Source organism: Perca fluviatilis, chromosome 7 (genome assembly GCF_010015445.1).
Source record: "Perca fluviatilis chromosome 7, GENO_Pfluv_1.0, whole genome shotgun sequence".
Classification (NCBI taxonomy): domain Eukaryota; kingdom Metazoa; phylum Chordata; class Actinopteri; order Perciformes; family Percidae; genus Perca; species Perca fluviatilis.
In genome coordinates, this window is record NC_053118.1 from 1,383,115 (window position 1) to 1,402,723 (window position 19,609).

Sequence of the window (19,609 nt, forward strand, 5' to 3'; positions counted from 1 at the left end):
AGATCTTCATTCTGGAACACACAACAGAACATAACTGAGGTTCCACTTGCCAAATACGTGAACATTAACCCACTCTCTGTTCGTCAGGCACAACAATCCACAAATCTACAGCCCAGACAGACCAACACAATAACCTATAAGCATGGCTACATTCCAACAGAGTTACAGCCCACGGCCCACGCAGCAAACTCCACTGAGAGTGGCTGCCTCTGTTTTGCCACTGAATGAAACATTGGCGTTTAACAGTCCACTGTGTCTCGGTACGGGAAAGATATTTAAAGCCTTATGCACAAGATAAGTAAACAAACCACAAATACCATACAGGCACAGTCATATTAACTAGTCTAGGTCTACGTTTAAATACATATTAAACTGTCTGGGCACACATGTCATAAGCTGTCTTTCTTTACTTACATTACAAACTGAGATAGTCTTTCACTTACCTTGTTGCCTTTGGTGTAAATAACTATTTTGGTAACAAGCTGCCTCTTTACATCACTCAATAATGTAGCACAGAGAGTAAACTTCAGCCATAATAAAAAATGCATCAGTGCCCCACTTCACCTCCAGATAAAGGCACTTTGGTGCATTTGTCGACTGAAAGAGGGTAAGCTAGTAGCATGCTAGGCTGCTACACACTTTTCAATGTGAATCAAATGCCTTTTATCTGAAGAGATCAATGTCATGAAAAACTAAGCATTTGGAGGTGAATAAAATACTGTATCATACGTACAGCACAAGTGGAAAATTAACACTCACTTAACGAGCTATAAACTCGAAATGATACCTGGTAACTCTGAAAAATGTATAGTAATGTGAGATTAAAGAAACTGCTAAATGAAAGAAAGGAACTGCTAAATGAAAGAAAGGAGCTCCATCTTTTAACTGGCACCTAGCGCTGGAAACTTTCAGACAGCGTTCTCCAGAGCCTCGGACAGCTTACTACAGAGCCGCACACATCGTATTACACCGTCGGTACCAAGAGGGTAGACAACCGATGAGAGAACTTTCCTGACTGCCAAATAGCGGTCAGATAGTGACCAATTTGTTTAACATCAGTCACTGACCTAGACCTGACCGGCTAAAGGACTAGCGGGCTAGTTAGCTTTGCTGGCGAGCTAGCATGGCATGCTAACAACAACAGCAAGAGAACATAACGTTACAACAATACTGAGGAGACTGAAAACATGAACTAGCCACATGGAACATACACAGGTATACTTAGGGGTCAGCCGTTTTTCTTGGTCTTTCACCCTCCTAGAAAACATGTCTTGCTTTCTGGGCGAGGTTGAAGCTGGAAAGTCACATTACGGATCCTTTAAGTTCCCCCGTTTATAGCCCCGAGACAAATAGACGGACTTGGTACGGAGCCTGGCAGCCTGCTTGACTAGAATAGAAACATTATTCCCCCAATAGGGTTTCTACGCCGAATGATTTGTGTGACATCGCTATAATCCAATAACAATACGGGACAGGAGATAAACCGGCTCCCCATTGGTTAAAAAAAATGTTCCCGTCCCATAACAGACAGGATTTAAAGATACAGTAACAGCACTAGCCCACGAGGTATGCCAGTCAGTCATTTTGACAGGCTATATCTCAATTTCATAAAAACAAGTTAAAATAAAAATAATTAATTAATTAATACAAAACTTAAATTAGCTTTTGAAGTACATTCTGTCAGCCTTTTTGTTAAACAAAAATACATAAGTTTGAAAAAAGCTATGTAGGTAAAACATCTATTTTGCTCCTTAAAGCTCTATGAAAAAACGGTGTTGCTTAAAATTCTTGTATGATCGACAGGAGTAGGACACACAACAGCAGCAGGTTGCTATTTATTTATTCAAATGTAACGGATCATGTAGGGACAACCAGTCCACTTTGTTTCCTACATCATTCATTTACATTAAAATTTAAATCCAGGCTGCTGCTTCCATAGTATCAATTTCTTCATTCAATGAATGCATCCTTTTCATTAGCCACAGGCTCACAAACAATCTCATTTGACCAAAACTTATCCGCAGTGTGGTGTAGCAGCATGCAATAACAATACTAAAAATCTAGATGGACAGCCCTGTCTATGCTTTTGAATCTTACTTCCACTTTCTGTAAATGTGCAATGAAGACCCATTGAGAAGTTAGTTTGACGAGAAAGGAAGACAGATTGAACCCACATCAGTGCCACGTGAGTTTTGGTGATTTCATAGCCAAAAAACAATTGTGCACATACCCTGCATATATTGAGCAACTCATAATGGCGTTAGCCTTTTGCCATTCAGCAAAACAAGTTGCCAAATGCTGACCAACACTAGTGACAGTCACACCACGTGATGAAACTACAATACACTAACTGAGAAGAGTACAATTACACAAACATGCAAAACACTTTGGTTGGAAGTTCAGAGAAGCGCATTTCCAAGCAAAGCAAGTGTTCACACAACTTACACATGATAGAAATTTCACACAAAATAGTTACCATCAAATCAAGAAATATGCAGTGGTACATAGAAGTGCAATATACAGAAGCAGAATACAAAACTAAGGCTTGATGACTACACAATTCTGATGGATTCAAAACCAACATCAGCACAATATGTTTGCACTATGCATTGCGTAATGGAGGCAAATCATTACAATTATATAACATGTAACTTAACATACAACAATACACTTAAAACCACATTCAAATAATCACAACAATACACCACATAAGATTCTGGTTTCACAGGTTATGGATTAAACCATAGCAGGGAACTATACTTAATCCATGTCTGTGATGCCTGAGACAACACAACAGGTGTGCTTTAAGCAAGCCGAGCGAACAGTTTTAGCTGTGTAGACCTTACCTCCCATTCCTTGACATTGAGGTCAGTGATGGGCTCGTCCTCAGTCGTTTCTGACACCTCATTCTTCTTGACAACCATAAACCCAGGCTCTTGTCCCATCCCCCTGACCCCCTCACCGTACATGTCCGGGCTCCACTGCATGAAGAACACGTACAGGTGCTCAGACCTGGGGGGGGGGGAGAAGAAACAGGGAAAACTATGAGAGAAGAGGCTTGGTTCTTAAATTCTGGAGTGATTTAGTAAATAAAAAAAATAAAAAAATTATCATTTGAGATGTGTAATTCAGTGCCTCTAAAATATCAAGGCCAGCTCCAAAGACTTCAGGATACAATCCAACACTGAGTGATATGTAACTCTGACTCAGAGATGGGGACTCTAGTTTGAGACTCGGACTCAAGTCACACACACAGTGCCTTCAGACTTGACTTTAGACTTGAGAGCCGTCTTCAAAAGACTTGAGACTCGACTCGAGATGCAGGACTTGTGAGCAATCTTTATTTTTTGGAAGCTGAATGTTATTCCCCTTCCTGTGTAACCTATAACCTACCTACGTAACATGTATCTGCTGCACGAGGCCACGTGAGATAGGACGACAAGCCTTTCGACCGCACCGGCAGCTGATGTGCCATTTATCAGCTGTGCCATGTGAAATCATTATGGCTCAACCACATCTTATTTTATCAGGCACCTGAAAACGCACCCTGACAGGTTAGCAAACATGTTTAGCTCAGCATTGGCCATCTAACGTTAGTTTGCTTCCTGCTTTAGCTAGGAGATAAGGGAGGTTAACTCTGACAGTTGTTGGCTAGATGTTATTATATATAGCTATGCAGTGTTCTAAGAATGGATGCAACGCATTAGTAGCTACAAAAAATGAATTGGTGAATTGGCCATCTGATAAAACTCCCAAAAGTTTTCAAAAGTTTAAATATTTAACTATTTAAGAATTAGTCTTAGTTAAGAATTAGTTAAGAAAGTATTTTAACATCAATAGACAGACTTTGACCAAGATATTCTACATGTCTCCTCTCTGCTAATACTGCTGAACGGTTAAATCCACTTTGTCTGTGTGACACTGTGTGTTCTGGTCTGTGATCATGTTGCATCAACATTTGGGAACAACTGGTCTTATAATAACACATAGTTGAACCTGCATACAATGATTTGGTTGGTCCCTTTGGGGGGGACACACAGAATTCACATATTATCATATTACAAAGTTGTCACCACAAAAGGGTTGGCTAACAGCTGCTTATTTACACATCAAACAAACGCAGAGCAACATAAGCATTCATTTGGAGTCGTATCTCTGGACACCAAAAAAATCAAAGTCAAATATTCACTCTCCTTTTAGCTCCTGAGGTAAATCTATGTCTCTTTAGCTGCTAAATGACAGTAGGAGGTTGCTACCTTGGTCTGTCTGCTGTTGGGCGGGAAGCGTACAGTGGATTATCAGAGGTTGTTGGTTGAAAACAGCTGCAGTTGGATACGAGCTTGATGAGAGCAGCGAGACTAAACCAAATCCTTTAAGTTGCGGCCCATGAAACCAGAACAATTAGGTGAAAGACGCTAAAACATTCCGTAGAGCTGAGGGGAACTGCCCCAGTCAGGTGATAATTCTCTACGAGTTTGTCCCTTCAAGCAATACATTTTAGGCCTTTATTTTTATAGGACAGCTGAAGACATAAAAGGGGAGAGAGAGGGGGAATGACATGCAGCAAAGGGCTGCAGGTCGGAGTCAAACCTGCGGCCGCTGCATCAAGGAGTAAACCTCTATATATGGGCGTGCGCTCTACCAGGTGAGCTACCCAGGCGGCCAATACATTTCAATTTTGATCGTGCGACAGGGCAGGCCAGCCTATACGAATATTTTAATGGCATTTCCTCTGTAACTGGGACGTTTTGGGACCAATTGGCGGTATTGCTGTGGGCGACACACTGGTAAGAGAAAATTACGTTTAACCATGTATCAGCTAATTTAGATAGTTCACTGTACTGTATTGTGTGAACCAGTAACTTCATTTAATATTGTATGTGGATTTTTCTTTTGCAGGGAGCAAATGTTCCACTAAAACAAGTTCCTTCCTGAGAATACTTTGCAGAGCCACCATCCCCAAGATGACTGTGATTGGTTTACTGAAATGCTGGAATGTGTGTGTGGAGGAGCCAGACCTTACTCTGCAGCGCTGTGGAGATAGGTCTGGTGAGAATGCAAGACTACCTTTCACATGATACAGCCATTTAAGACCTTGTTAACATGAAAATATAATTAGAGCAGCTTTAAAGTTATACATAGTGTGTGGTTAGTTTCCTTAAAACAGGGAAGTCATGTGGTAATGGTGCCAAATGAGTCTCTGTGATCTTCTTTAGATTTCCTTTTGCTCTGCTCTCCCCTTGCGACCGCCTTTTCATGACAATCGACAAAAAAAAAAAAGCAGAACAAATACTGTTATGGCTGGTAGACATGAAAAATCTGTGCAGACTCAGTGGGTTGAGCTGTGTTCACTGTCATGGGTTGTGTATGGCTTATTCAATGGCCTCCCTTTTTTTCCCCCCACACCATTGCCAGGACACTTAAAGACATCATGCGGGTCGCCTCCCATCTGGGTCAAGCAACAGCGAGTCTAGCAGTGTCTAAAGAAAAGGATTATAAACCGCTGTGCTGTCAGTGCTAACAGCTTATGATCACTCCTCCCACACACCTCAGCCCGCTTGCAGTGCCAGAAAAAACAAGTTAAAAATAATGAGTAGTAACATGCATAAGCCCTGTCTTTTTATACTAGCTTTGAATCTGCAATGCCCCTGGGCTATCATCCCAGAGAGCCGCGTGCATCACAGCAACTTGTTTTCCAGGTGGGAAATGCTGTAGCTAAGCAACCTGTGGATGAAAACAACAAAGCTATTTTTTTCATCTGTATGTAAAGCGTCTTTGAGGACTTTGAAAAGCACTTTATAAGTCATGTATAATTATTATTATTATTACAAGCAAGACTTCTGAAGTTCATAATGAATCATTTCAGGATCATTACTGCACTCAGCCACTCTCACCACATCACATAACCAAAAAGAATTTATGGTACCATGACTAACTAAAAAGGACACGGCTGTTTGTTTGACTCCAATGTGATTAGCAGCCTGAGAGAGCGCCATGTGTGTTGCTGCTATAAAAGTATAGACATGTGCTAAAAACAGGAGCAGTGCTGTAAAAATCCAGGTTGGACAAATAACTGATGAGATTCCCCTCATGTCCATCTTTGTCCCTCTAAAAAGAAACAATAGACAATGTAGCTACCACTGAGCTGGAGCCAGATTTGGCTCTAATGAATGTTTCTTTTTATGAAGAAAACTGACTTATTGAATTAGGCTATTGCTGCAATTGGAATTAATTTATTACGCAACCTATTTTCATGTATTGTGTCTCCTTCCAGTGTGAACAGCACTAAAGTAATCATGACTACTGCTGGCTTGGCGACCGTACACCCAGACAGAGCGATCCAACCAGGATAAACACATTATTAAGCCAAGGCTGTTTTCATTTGATGTAAAACACTAGAAATACCAGTGTAGGTCAGAAAAACTTCACAAAGAGCTTTGCAGGCTGAACTATTTCTGAGTTTACAAAACAAGGAAAAAATATCCTTATTGTTGCGTGGGTTGTGCGTGGGTTGTGTGTGTGTGTGTGTGTGTGTGTGTGTGTGTGTGCCCCAGTGCAGGAATAAAGTGCGTGTGTCCGTTTCCCTGCAGAGTGAATTAATAATAAATCGTTTTGCTGTCTGGCAGAGGCAGCACAGTGAGATGGGCAGAAGCCGCAGTGGGAGTCAGACCTGACAAAGAATGCATATTTGATTGGTTTCAAATATTAAAAGGACTGGGGGTGCGGTGCCTCAGTAACTCGGCTGACTATTGTTGTGTGTTAGGAATGGCATGAGGTCAAATCCCTGCAGCTCTCTACATTACCAACAAAGTCTGCTGCACTGTAAGTGGACTAATCAGAGGCTATTAACAAAGGTGTAGCAGAGGTACTGACCTCTCCTGCGGCACAGCAAACCAGTACTCGTGCTTCTTGCCCTGCTGGGCATACTGCTGCATGGAGGCGCTGGCGTTAGAAATAAACGTCTTCTTCATGGGCTTCCCCACCCGCAGACACAGGAACTTGTGAGTTGGGTGCTTCCGCCTCTCCGCAGACCCTGTACCTGGAAGAGGAAATCATCACATGGTCACATGAGCATAAACATGTGGCTTAATAGCTGTAACAAACAGGACAAATTGTTTTAAAGTAAAAGTTTGACATTTTGGGGATTATGCCTATTTAATTTAGCTAGCCTGGCTCTGGCTTTTATACTTAAGATTTTGTACGGATCAAACTAATGAGATATATAACAAGAAACTCTGTGTTTGAAATGATGTGTCTGCCTTGGCCAAGGTTGAAAGCGAGTAGTAAGGAAGTTTGCGTCTATACATATACTGTGTATTATGATCCTCATAAGTAAACAACACAACGTGATCGGTTGATGTCTTTATTCGCCCGGCGAAAGCTAAGAAAAATCAACCTCGCTACGGCAAAAGATAACGTTGCTTTATCGCCGCATAATATTCGCGCTCTGGGCTAGATTTATCAAGCCGTTTGCGCCTGTTTCCAGGCGCTAATTGGTCGCAAAGACGGACGTAACCGATGCGGGCTATTTACAAACAGGGCGCACTTGGGTAAAATGGCAGATTGTCTGCCACATGACCGGAAGAGACAGTTGTTTTGCTTTCTTAATAGCGCGTGGGAGGGTCGGGGGAAAGTGGGAGTTCCACCCAAAAAGGTGGGAGGATAAGCGCAAAGTGCACCTAATTATATATTCCGTGGTATTTACAAAGACTGTCAGAATAGCGGCCTCTATTCTGCGGGGAAATCCTCTTAAAAGCAGGTCTAAACCAGCCGCAGTCGAAGTTTCCTCGTAGACCTTTATGCCGCTGGTGAAATGGCAACAGTAATTTGAGCAAGGCGAAGAAGCATAGGCGAGGGCGGAAAAATATATTTAAACACAAGAATCACACTTTGTCAGTGAACACAACATCATTTAGGCGTTACAGATCAAGCAGCCATGCAATATTAGAGTTACTGGAAGAAATCAAAGATGAAATTGAATCTCCCACTCAGCGTTCACATCCCATTCCAGCAGTTGTTAAAACTCGCGCTACATTACAAATATTGGCATCAGGATCATTTCAAACAGTCATAGCATCAGCAGTGGGAATATCGCAGTCTGCACTCAGCCATATCATAGCACAAGTACCGCTTTGCTACAGCGCAATTTACGGTCTAGTGGGCGGAGAAAGACGCTGATTGCCTGATGGGTGTCAGGGTTGATAAATACTACGCAAAATGTGGAAGCATAGCGTGCGCTATTAACGAACTCGCATTACAGACGCAGCGCAAACTGCGCTAGTGTTAGTAAATCAGGCCCTCTGTGTGAAAGCGCTCATGACAAAAACAGTTTGGGCATATTTTGGACAAAGCCAGGCTAGCTGTTCCCCTGATCCTTTTTTCTTTGAAGCTTTCGTTCCCTTTCCAAAGAGCACCTTCATAATTTGTGAGCACTCCAGACTTTTTTCTTTCGATCTAACTTTTGCTGGGAAGCAAATGAGCATATTTCCCAAAATGTTCCCAATTTGTGTTTTCTTCTGTATCAAATGTCTGTCATCTAAAAAGAAAATACATCTTGTTGATTAACTGTGTATTCTCCCCCTAATACTTGCGTTATTTATTTGACCTAGTTTTCTATCTTCTATTTAGTGGCTACTTCAACTGGCATTAGTCATTTTGAGGCAGAAACACAACAGATGACAGAAATAAATGGAGTAGCACACTGTACTTGATAGTGGCTCTGAGTCTTCTGCCCGTGGTACATTACCAATGGCCTATAATAAGGCCACAGCCCCCGGAAGCTGAATGACATCACTGTACCAGTGACATTACACTGCCCCTGGTTGGGCAGCTCAACTTATCTAGCAATAATAATGATGAACATAATTATATTAATCTGCTTAGACAAGACGCTCAGTGGGACAAATTCTATTTTCAAAATGCATTCATTCTGTATTAATGCAGCTCGTTTTTGAGGCTGCTGCTGTTACTTGTGTGAGCTGTGCTAATGTGCACAGAATAATGGTTTAGCCCTGCGGAGATCAATGTGAATTCGAACTGCTTTGGAGCCCGGCTCTCTGTGTGACAATAATTGCCAGGGAGAAAATGGTAAATCTCTCCCCCACTGTCAACTAGAGTGGGTTATGAAGTGAGTCGGTAGCGGTGACACACAGAGGTCACTGTCAGATAATAAGACCAAAACTGTGCCAACCAGATACTAATTAAAAGACGCTATGGTTTTGTATGTTTAAGCCAATGAACTACTAACTGCATAATATTTGCCAAACATTTCCTCGAGCACATCTTGCTTGTTTTAAAAGTAAACATTGTACCTAACTTCCAGGCTGCCACTGCTTCCCATTTATTTTAGTAGACTGAACATCATCTTGCTGAACATAGGTAATCCATCACAGTGAACATTCTGCTACCTTAAAGTTATCACTGGTGGTAATACAGTTGAGATACACTTGCTGGTGCGTTCGAAGATACTCTGACATTATAATTTGAAAGTATGCCATTGAAAAGTACTACATTTAAAATGTATGTTGTCAGTAAATCAAACCTCAAACAATGATGTGTGATGATGTGAAATTGGGCATGTGAGGTTTTCTGGAAGATATAAGACTCTTTAGTTATGGAATGGGCTACTTGGTAGGCAAAAAAAGACAAGTCATTAGCCAGTTACTTGGAGAGCCTGGGAAATAATAAAAAAAAAAAAGAAGCCGTTATTGGGACAAAGTTGTGGCTTGTAGCATCTCTTTTGTTTCCTCTTCCCTTAGGTGCACAATTTATTTCAAATGTTGCATATAAATATATGTTCTTTGAAAGTATAAAGAAGTAGACATAATGTTAGAACTAAGGTTTTTGTTTTGGTTTTGTCTATAAGTTACTGGATGATGTCTTGTTCCGTAATTACAGGGATAAAGTTTAACTGTAGTGAAGAGCTTTTTAAGATCCCGAATTTAGAGAACTCATCATCAGCGTGGGATGGAACTAACTACATAACCATAGTTGGCAGGTTAAAACGTCCAAAACCACAAGTGCAATCCTTTAATCTTAAAATCGGCAATGAACACAAAATAAGTTTATTCCAGGCTTTGGGGGGATTTAGTATTTGTGTAAATCCACATGAAAGAAAACCAGACTGGATGTCTGGTATAAATAATACCTCTCTGAATGTTGTCTCAGAAGGCGTTTTGATCTTGGGTTTCATCGTCACTGTGTTTCCCCTTTGGGCATTAGGTGTGTTTGTGGCATTGTGGCGTTTGATAGGCTTTAGCTTATCGCCCGGAGGAGTTGCCCAGACCACCAGAGCCAGAGATCAAAGTGCTGCATAAAGCCCCATAAAGCCCGGCTAGCCCCGCCAAGCTGATAACAACATAGAGGCTGCCATTTCCCTCCGACTTTATATTCCTATTACTAGCACCAAGGCAGAGTGGAAACCGGAAAGGTTATCAGGAACCAACATGAGAGAAGTGATTCTAAAGCAGCCAGAGAGGAGAGGAACTTACTTTGATAGTCTTCAAAAGAATATGGATGTACGGTTGCAGTTTAAAGACAACATGAGGCCAAACATCACCTGAAATGTCCTATACCTTTTTCACACTACACGTTTTTTTAAAGCTATAGTGCGTAGTTTCTGTTGCACCCATGAGGAATTCTAAGTAATGACCACAACGCTGTAGGAGCGTCCACATGATGCAAGCCTTTCGGTGATCACCCCCCCATCCCTCCTCAATCAAGTTGCTAACACGGAGGATTAAAAAAACAAAATGGACTCTTCAGAAGAGGTAATTATCTTGTAGTTTTTATGTCCTCTTCGTCTCCAAAGCTGAACGCTGCTGTTGTCCTTTCTCAGCGGTGACATCACGCTAAAGTCGCCGGACTAAACCATTTCATAAACATAGCCATACTGAGAAATACAGACAGAATTTTGTTGAGCTGATAGGCTTCATTAGCTTTGTAGCATGTAATGGATGTTCATTCATAAAAAAAAAAAAAAAGAGTTGCACACTATAGCCATAACTGTTGCTAAGTAAATGTGTTTACCCTCTGCTGAGTTCTGCGTGCTGTCCTTTGGCGTCTGCTCTACATTCTCCTTTTCCTCCTTGCCTTGTTGCATAGTGTCCGTTTTGGAGACGTCTGTCCCCTCGTTGGCTTCCCCCTGTTGACTGGCTGAGACGAAGTTGGTGTCTGTGGCGCCAGGGGTGGCTGAGCTTTGGGACCCTGGGCGAGAGGTGCTGCTGCTGGGGCCCTCGGCCTGGCTAGTGCTGCTGCTGGTGGTAGTGGGTGTATTTGTTGGCTTCTCTACACTCTGCTGCTTGGATCCCATGGGAGACTGGCTATCTCTTTCTGTGGCAGTGTCTGGCGGATTGTCCTCTCCTTTGCCCGCAGCGCTGCGCTCCTCCGGCTGACTGACGGAGCCGTGGGCGCTGCCTGGGGCCTGGGACCCGGCACTGGTGGCCTCCACCTGGGTGACAGTTTGCACAGACTCTGTGGAAGCGGCAGAGGACTTGTCCAGGCGGAGGTCCTCGCTAGACGCTTGGTCCTCCTCACGGATGGGGGACAGCTCCGGCTCAGTGAAGACGTCTTCGGAGAGGGAGCCCTCAGTGCTGCGCGGGGCCGTGCTGCCACTGTCGTTGGCCCCTGGCTCCCGGAGGCGCTGCTCTGGGTCCTTCTGGGAAGGATGTCTCTCAGTAGGAAGAGGCTCCAGGTCACTGGAAACAAAGAGAAGCAATAAGATCCATGGAACTCTATCAATTATATCTGGACATGTGATTTGTCCCTACATGCTCTACACGTAGAGGTTATAATGAGAGATCAGTTTAGCTGTTATGGTTAGTAGTAGTCAGCCTGCAAAAACAAGTGTACAATGTTAACTGTTTAATGTCTGAGAAAATAACCCTGATCTCGACTTGGGCTTGAGATTTTAAATTGTTTACAGAACAACAAATTGTTACAAACTGGGGCCATGGAGTTGGAAAGATGTGGGTGTTTATCAGGCATGGAGGGTCTATTGAAGGATACTATTTGGTTGCGTTATGGGAAATGTAGGATTTAGCATTTTTGGAGCTTGGCCCAAACTGAGGACTAAAAGTTAGTTGGGTTTTTTTGTGTTAGTTTTGTCTTTTGTGAGTACCTTAGTGCAACACTAAATCACTGGCGTACACTTTTACACTTTGGGCTATTTTTGCAGGAAAACAAATGAAACGAGAAAATGCATTTCCTGCAGAAAATGCATGTGAATGCTGAAAAGCGGAATTGCTAAAGCTAAACTGGATTGCTCGCTTAAATGCTAAAGAAGAAGGTAAATTAGTGAGAAAAGTGGGAATGGTTTTAATTAGTATGAATGTCATTGAAATGTTGAATAATACCAATAATGTATGAAAAAAAAGGGGAATGTTTTAAGGTTTTCTGAAAAGCTGTCCTTACACGGAATTGCTGAGTGAGGGAGCTGCCCATGGAAAGGTGCTCCGAGCAATTGGGGGTTCGGTGCCTTGCTCAAGGGCACCTTGGCAGTGCCCAGGAGGTGAACTGGCACCTCTCCAGCTACCAGTCCACCACCAAACTTTGGTCCGATGGGGACTTAAACCAGCGACCCTCCGGTTCCCAACCCAACTCCCTACAGACTGAGCTACTGCCACCCCAATATATCATTATATAATAAACAATATAATATAATATAATATACAGATAAATGTCTTTAAAAAAGTGGAATAATTTTCAGTCACATTAAAATAACTAAATAATGCTGTCACACAAGATGGCTACTTCTGCTCCCATTATGCTCATCGTTCAACAAATTATAAAGATCAAACATGATAATCCTGCACTACTAGGACATATATTAGAGAAGACTACACATGTGGGGCAAATAAAACAAAGCCTAACTAATTGATGCATTAACAGAAAATGGTACAGCCTATAAACACCTTTATCATGTAATAAAATACAGAGAGCAGCCCTGATTTAAAAAAAGAAATTGATTTAGAAATATGAGCATATATCTAGTGGTTTGGGTCATCAAATCTGTGCGAAAAAAGTTTGTCAAATCCCTTTTGCAAGACAGGAATGGTAACAAAAAATAAGCAGAAACCACAGTGAACTGGTTAGATGAACTCTTATGAAAGTAAACACCTTTTACCCGGTCGTAGTTCCTGTTGGAATGGAAAATCACTGCTGTCTGAGTGTGCCCGAAGCACACACAGCACAGCAGTGATTGTGTGCTGTGTGTGCTTCAGGCACATGAGTGATTTTCCATCCACACATACGGAAATACACATATGGCACCAACTTTGTGCAAATTTGGATAACAGTATGTCTTTAAATCATCCATTTAAAAAACAAAAAAAATATATTTATTAAAGCTGCATATACAAAAAAATCTAATTCTATACACACTGAAAAATCTGTGTTTCATGCAAATAAAAAAACTTCCTATTTCTTGAAAACCTTGAATGAGGTCGTCACTTTCTGCAACGCACTTGTTGCTCAGCTGTGTGTTTAGACAGAGAGTGAGAGTGTGGTAAGCAGAGAGAGAGAGAGAGGTCAGCAGAGAGAGAGAGAGAGAGAGAGAGAGAGAGAGAGAGAGAGAGAGAGAGAGAGAGGAGGGCAAACAATGAACCACAGCTGAGAAAACAGCTGGGCCCGGCACAAAAAACATAATTTGCCAGTACAATAACTGCTTCAAAACGCAACCTTTGTAAATACAGAACTGCTAAGACCTTACTACCACCAGAGGAAACCTGCCTGCCCAGGATTCTTAACACTAGACCAGATTTGTCTTTGCATGAATTGGTCTTCAACAACAACAACACTAAAACAATTTAAATGAAGCAAAAGAAACTCAAACAGACACATCTGTGGGAGGAAGCACAAGTGGCTGCTTCCTAGTGCATAAAGAGGTGAGCAATCAGAACGTAGGAGGGTGAAAGCATACTTCATTAACCCCGGTGTAATTGCTCTTTCCTTTTTATTTCGGTGTGTGGGGGAAAAGAATTAAACTAAAAACTTAAAATCGGTTGCTGATGCAATCTGACTGTGGTTGCAGCAGAGAATGACATAGATTATAGTCAGGCTGCTGCGTGTCTGTGAGCGGGAGAATTATCGCGATTACATTTTTTAATCGTTTAACAGCCGTAACAACTACATGTGTAGTCATCATAGAAGTCTTTTCTTTACATACTCAACAGCATTCGGTATGTGAGTGTTTTTCTTACTCGGGCACAGCCTCTCTGATCTTGGGGTCGGTGATCTCCTTGCAGATGGCAGCAGACTGTACTTCCTCCAGAGGACACATGATGCCGTACTCCTCGCACCCATGGGCCTGAACCAGTGGGTCCATCCGGTGAGGGTCAAACATGATGTTGTTGGGTGTCACCAGCAACACCCCGCTCACCGCACCCTGAATCAACACAGGAAAAGAGAGAGGTGGGTGAGGATCAACAATGGGATCCATCAGAACTTTAAAGAAAAACAAAACAACCAAAAGATAATCAAAAGTCACATTAACAACTGGGAGACCACAAATGTCAAGTAGAAGGTGTTGACCAGTGACTGCTTCAGGGCTTTCATTTGGTACCTGGGAGTGAATCAGCAGTGGTTCAATACCAGAGGTGAAAAGTAACAAATTACAATCATTCGTGTTACCGTAATTGAGTAGTTATTTTGTGTACTTTGACTTTTAAGAGTAGTTATTAAAATCTGTAATCTTACTTTAAAGGTGCTGTAGGTAGGATTGGGAAGATCCGGGACTTAGCCAAAGAATTTGAACATCAACAACTTCTCAGTACCTCCCCCCTTTCTGCTAAAGCCCAAACGGTCTCCTAAGCCCCTCCCCCCACAAGGGAGAATTAATGAGTGTGCATGAGCAGTGATTGACATGCAGTTAGACACCCCCCCCCCGGCCCTGATTGGTGCACCTGAACAGGGAGCTGTGGATTTTTGCAAATTGCACTAAAGGCTGTAGGTGGTGCCTGCTTTTATCATGTGGACGCACCCAATGTTGTCATTACTTAGAATTCCTCATGGGGGTGACAGATACTACGCACTATAGCTTTAAGTACGTTTTGTTTGAAGTATTGTACTTTGCTACATTTAAAACCAAATCCGTTATGGAGTCAAAAAAAAGAAATAAATAAGGAAATAAAAAAGGTCTCTCACAATGCTCACGCTTTTTTTTTTTGTTGCTTTTTTCAAGGTTTTTGTCTGGGTTTTTTATTACTTTTTTGGCTCTGTGCCCTTAACAAATTGCAAAAAAAGACTGATTTCATTATATAAGTATAAATAAGATATTCAAATACGTATAAACATAAAAAGTTTATCTCCACTCGCAGTTAAAAAGTTAACTAAGTAACTTTTACTCTGAGTACATTTTAAATGAACTACTTTTACTTAAAGGTACTCTAAGCGATGTCACGCGTTTTTTAGGCTACAACATTTTTTTGTCACATACAGCAAACATCTCCTGCTAGCTGCCTGTCTCCTGAACACACTGTAAAAACATAAACAGTGTTCCAGCCAATAACCGACAAGAAGGAGTTAGTTTTTACCTCTTATGAGTTTCTCCTAATGTCAGCGATTGTTTTTAAGTACGGAAAGGAGGGGATGGGATGAGGAGGAGGGAGGAGAGAGCTAGCCTTGTTTAATTAGAAAATACTTTGAATGTCAACAAGAAGTGATGTCACCCAACATCGCTTAGAGCACCTTTAAGAAGACATTTATACCGTTAATTGTACTTGTACTTAAATAAAAGTTCATCAAAGTAATCATACTTTTACTGAAATGGAAAAATTTGTTTACTCTTTCCACCTCTGTTTGATACCATGGATCTGTGTGTGTTTGTCTGAGAGCAGGACAGCTGCATGGACACACACACACGCACGCATGCCTAAACAATACAATTTAGAACCAGATCTGGGTAAAAAAGAAGAAGTAATGAACCGGGATAAAGAACATCTGAACATTTAACTGTACTAAAGACCTTTTAAGATCCTGAATTCAGATAACTCAGTATACAACAGTAAGGAGCAGCAGACTCCCTGGTGGGAGGCCATCTGAACAACATTAACTATAATCAGCAGAATTAAACTACAGTCAGCAGGAGAGATGCTTCTCTTCGTGTGCTGGTCTACAGGGTTATTCACATCTGCCCACACATGGCCCGCAGTGTTTACTGTTCTCTCATTTTATCCTCGTAACAAACGCAAACAAAGACAAACTGGAATGCTTCCGTTATATCAGTTGTGGAAGATTTCAATACATTTTGGTGCAATGACTTTCCTTCCCACTGCCTTGTTCACGTCTGCCTCAGTTAGTGATTTCATATAATAATGGATTCTGGTCTGCTAAAGTGGAATACTTCATATTTCTGCTGAACTGTTCTTTTGTTTCTGTTCAATAGACATTTTTTGTGTTTGTAAAAAACGATGATGTGTTTAGTGGGCAGAGCCTAACTGGTGGCAGAAAGGGAAGCTAGGTCTATGGTCGCTGTGGTGTTCCCGGCGCGAGGAGCGCGAGCCATAAAATGACGTCACCAACGGCTGTCGTTTTCAGCGCGAAGTCTCCGCAAGTTGTCGGCGTGCGCTTTCAGTTCAACAAGCATCTGTATGATTCTTCACGCACAGACCCCTGGGACTGAAACAGCCTTAAATATGGGGTCAACGAGAGACACCACACTGGGAAAAGAAGAAGCATTTTGGTGGCAAGGGCGATTTCAGGTTTTTTAACAGGGTGGCACAGGAGGGGGACCAATAACCGGGGGGGGGAATACAGCATAGAAAATCTGCTAAGAAATATAGTAAATATTGGATAGGAAAGAACAACACATAAATAAAACATCACATTTATTATTATTATTTTAATTATAAATTGTATATCTGAATACAATACACATTTTCTATAGGCCCAGTCTGCCAAAAATTCCAGTGCTGGTTCCATGGTATCAGATTTTTTGATAGCTGTCATGAGAATAATTGGTCATGTGACAATGGATGGGAAAGTTGGCAGAACAGGCAGCCAGGTGACAGTACACTGATCCAATGGAAATCACAACTGTCAGATCGACAGCACACTGAGCACCAATCATGTTTCGGGGGGGGGGGCGGTGCCCTCAATTTGATCACAAAAATGTATCACAAAAATGTGATGGTATCGATGGTTTACAACAACTACAAACCAAGAAAGTGCATTACTTTTCTTTTAATTTCCATTCCACATCTACAGCCAAGCCTTGTGAAATACAAAGCGTGTTGAGTACCTGCAGCTGGCAGCTGTGCTGTAAAATATATATTTAGTTTGATAACCACTTCTCTCTTTCCATCCGTCACATTCAGGCATGTGTTTTTTGTTGTTGTTGCTTTTGCTGGCAATTTTGCATCGGACTACAGCAGTGGGCAGCTGTCTGTGCCCATATACATAAATACTATAGGCTGGGTACCGAATTCAATACTTTTTAGGCAGGTATCGAAAAATGCCTCGTCATTCAATACCCAATTTCAATACCTAAGGAGTAAATCTCATCGGCATCAATAAGCATGCTTCTACCAAGATCTCATAATGTCTGTGATTGGCTGTCTAACGTTACACGTCGTAGAGACACGCAGGAAAAACTTTACGTTACACAGAGACTGGGCTCACGTAGAAGGAGCTGAAAAATAAAAAAAAATGATTTTGCCGTAATGTTGTAATTTCTTTTTGTTTTATTAAACTGGTATCGGAAAAGTATCGTTTGGAAACGGTATCAAAGTAACGGTATGGGTATCAGTACCGGTACTGAACATTTTTGACCTATACTCAACCCTAAAATACTGTATCTTACCATGTCACCAGTGATGTACTTGCAGTTGATCTTGAGGAACTTCTCTGTGAGGGCCTCTTCCTCCTCGGAGGTGGATGACACCACTCTGGACTGCCGCAGGGCGGAGAAGACTGGAGGGTGAATGCCTTCTGGTCTGGGGGGGCCATCAGAGTCCTGAAGATAGGAAAGGTGGGGGTGTGGACATTGGTATGGACACCATCTGTTAGTACATACTTTAATAAAACACATCATCTGTTCTTGAGGCTGGACTTTGTCCTTCGTCCCAATAAACAGAAAAATGGGAACATTTTATAATTAGGAGTTAGTTACAAAGTTAGTGACAAAGGCAATACTGCTGTTGCTCATACTTTTGTACTTTTATTTAAGTAAAATTTTGAAGGCAGGTGTTTCATGCAATACATCTCAAACAGTCACATTTTTGTCTTCTCTCTAATAAATCGTGGAATCTCTGTATGTATGTGTGTGTGTGTGTGTGTGTGTGTGTGTGTGTGTGTGTGTGTGTGTGTGTATCTGTCTTTGAAATATCTCATGAACCGTTCATCAAATCTACTTCAAACTTCGAATTTGGAGCAGTTTGGACAGCACTGGATATTGGCTATTAATCAACTGTGAATTAAACTAAACAACTGCACAACAAAGACTGAGGGAACATTTTATAGTTAGGAGTGAGAGTGATAAAAGCAAAACTGTGAAAGCTGCATTCCTCTTCATCCTAGTGGCTGCACACAGACGTCTATACGAATGCATCGTGTCTAAATCTCAAAGTAGCATTCAACACAAACAGACTAAATAATAAGCACTGTCGAACAAGCATAGCTCGGTTCACTTGGTAATACGTGGTGTAACTAATTTGAGTCTCATTTCATCAAACTAATGCGTTTGGGTCTCTAAGTGTATTATCTATATATAAACAGATATTTCTGCACAGCAGCACAATCACGTTAAAAGCAACCCAATGACAAGCCAAATGAATGTGCCTCCTGTGTGACTGAGCTTCACACGGCCAATTAGGTGAAAAACATTCATACGAGACTGAAGATTTAATTATTGTGCTTTGGGCACTGCTTGATGACTAGTTAGTGTTATTTTGACTAAACGTCCTCTTGAGTCGGGGAAGGGTTTGGAAACTGTTGAATGATGGGCCAGACTCTGGCCCCTCTAGCTCACCCAGTAAGAGCGTTCGCCCCATGTTGGCTGAGTCCTGCAGCGGCGCGGGTTCGAATCCGACCTGCTGCGTGTCATCCCCCATCTCTCTCCCCCTTTCGATTCTATCCACTGTCATAGCCCTGCTACGCCCTGCAGTGCTCTGCTACGTCCTGTGACACCCTGCAGTGCCTTGCTATGCCAGGAACTACTAGAGCTACTATTTCTAGTCACTGATCCATTACCTTTATTGTGACTATTATTGCCGCTGTTCATCACACCCCCAACCGGCCCCGTCAGACACCACCTACCAAGAGCCTGGGTCTGTCCGTGGTTTCTCCCTGAGAAGAAGTTTTTCCTCGCCACTGTCCCACTGAATGATTGCTCTTGGGGGAATTGTTGGAATTGTTGGGTAAATTATAGAGTGTGGTCTAGACCTACTCTATCTGTAAAGTGTCTTGAGATAACTTTTGTTATGATTTGATACTATAAATAAAACTGAACTGAATTCATAAAAGTGCAAAATAAACCAAGACCGAGTGGGAGATGATACACCTGAACTCAAGAAATTTCATAATAATGCAAGCAAATTTGGTGCGACAGTGGGCAGGGAGTTCCTATACATGTGAGAAAAATACTGAGCACTGAGGAAATACAGTACTACAAACA

The 19,609-nt window shown here is 41.9% G+C and overlaps 1 protein-coding gene across 9 annotated transcripts in view; it reads right to left on the reverse strand.

Moving 5' to 3' along the window:
- The window catches only part of oxr1a (oxidation resistance 1a), a 274,368-nt gene that overhangs the window by 6,843 nt on the left and 247,916 nt on the right, over positions 1-19,609 (reverse strand). For 8 of the 9 annotated variants that reach the window (XM_039805880.1, XM_039805879.1, XM_039805885.1 and 5 more), the window contains 5 exons: positions 17,798-17,950; positions 14,199-14,383; positions 11,029-11,696; positions 6,874-7,039; positions 2,847-3,012 (listed from right to left, as the gene is read on the reverse strand). In XM_039805880.1, the coding sequence (XP_039661814.1) occupies positions 2,847-3,012; positions 6,874-7,039; positions 11,029-11,696; positions 14,199-14,383; positions 17,798-17,950 (1,338 nt within the window). Of the gene's footprint in view, positions 1-1,211; positions 2,824-2,846; positions 3,013-6,873; positions 7,040-11,028; positions 11,697-14,198; positions 14,384-17,797; positions 17,951-19,609 lie in introns of those variants that run through there. The other variant, XM_039805884.1, reaches the window with a different exon arrangement.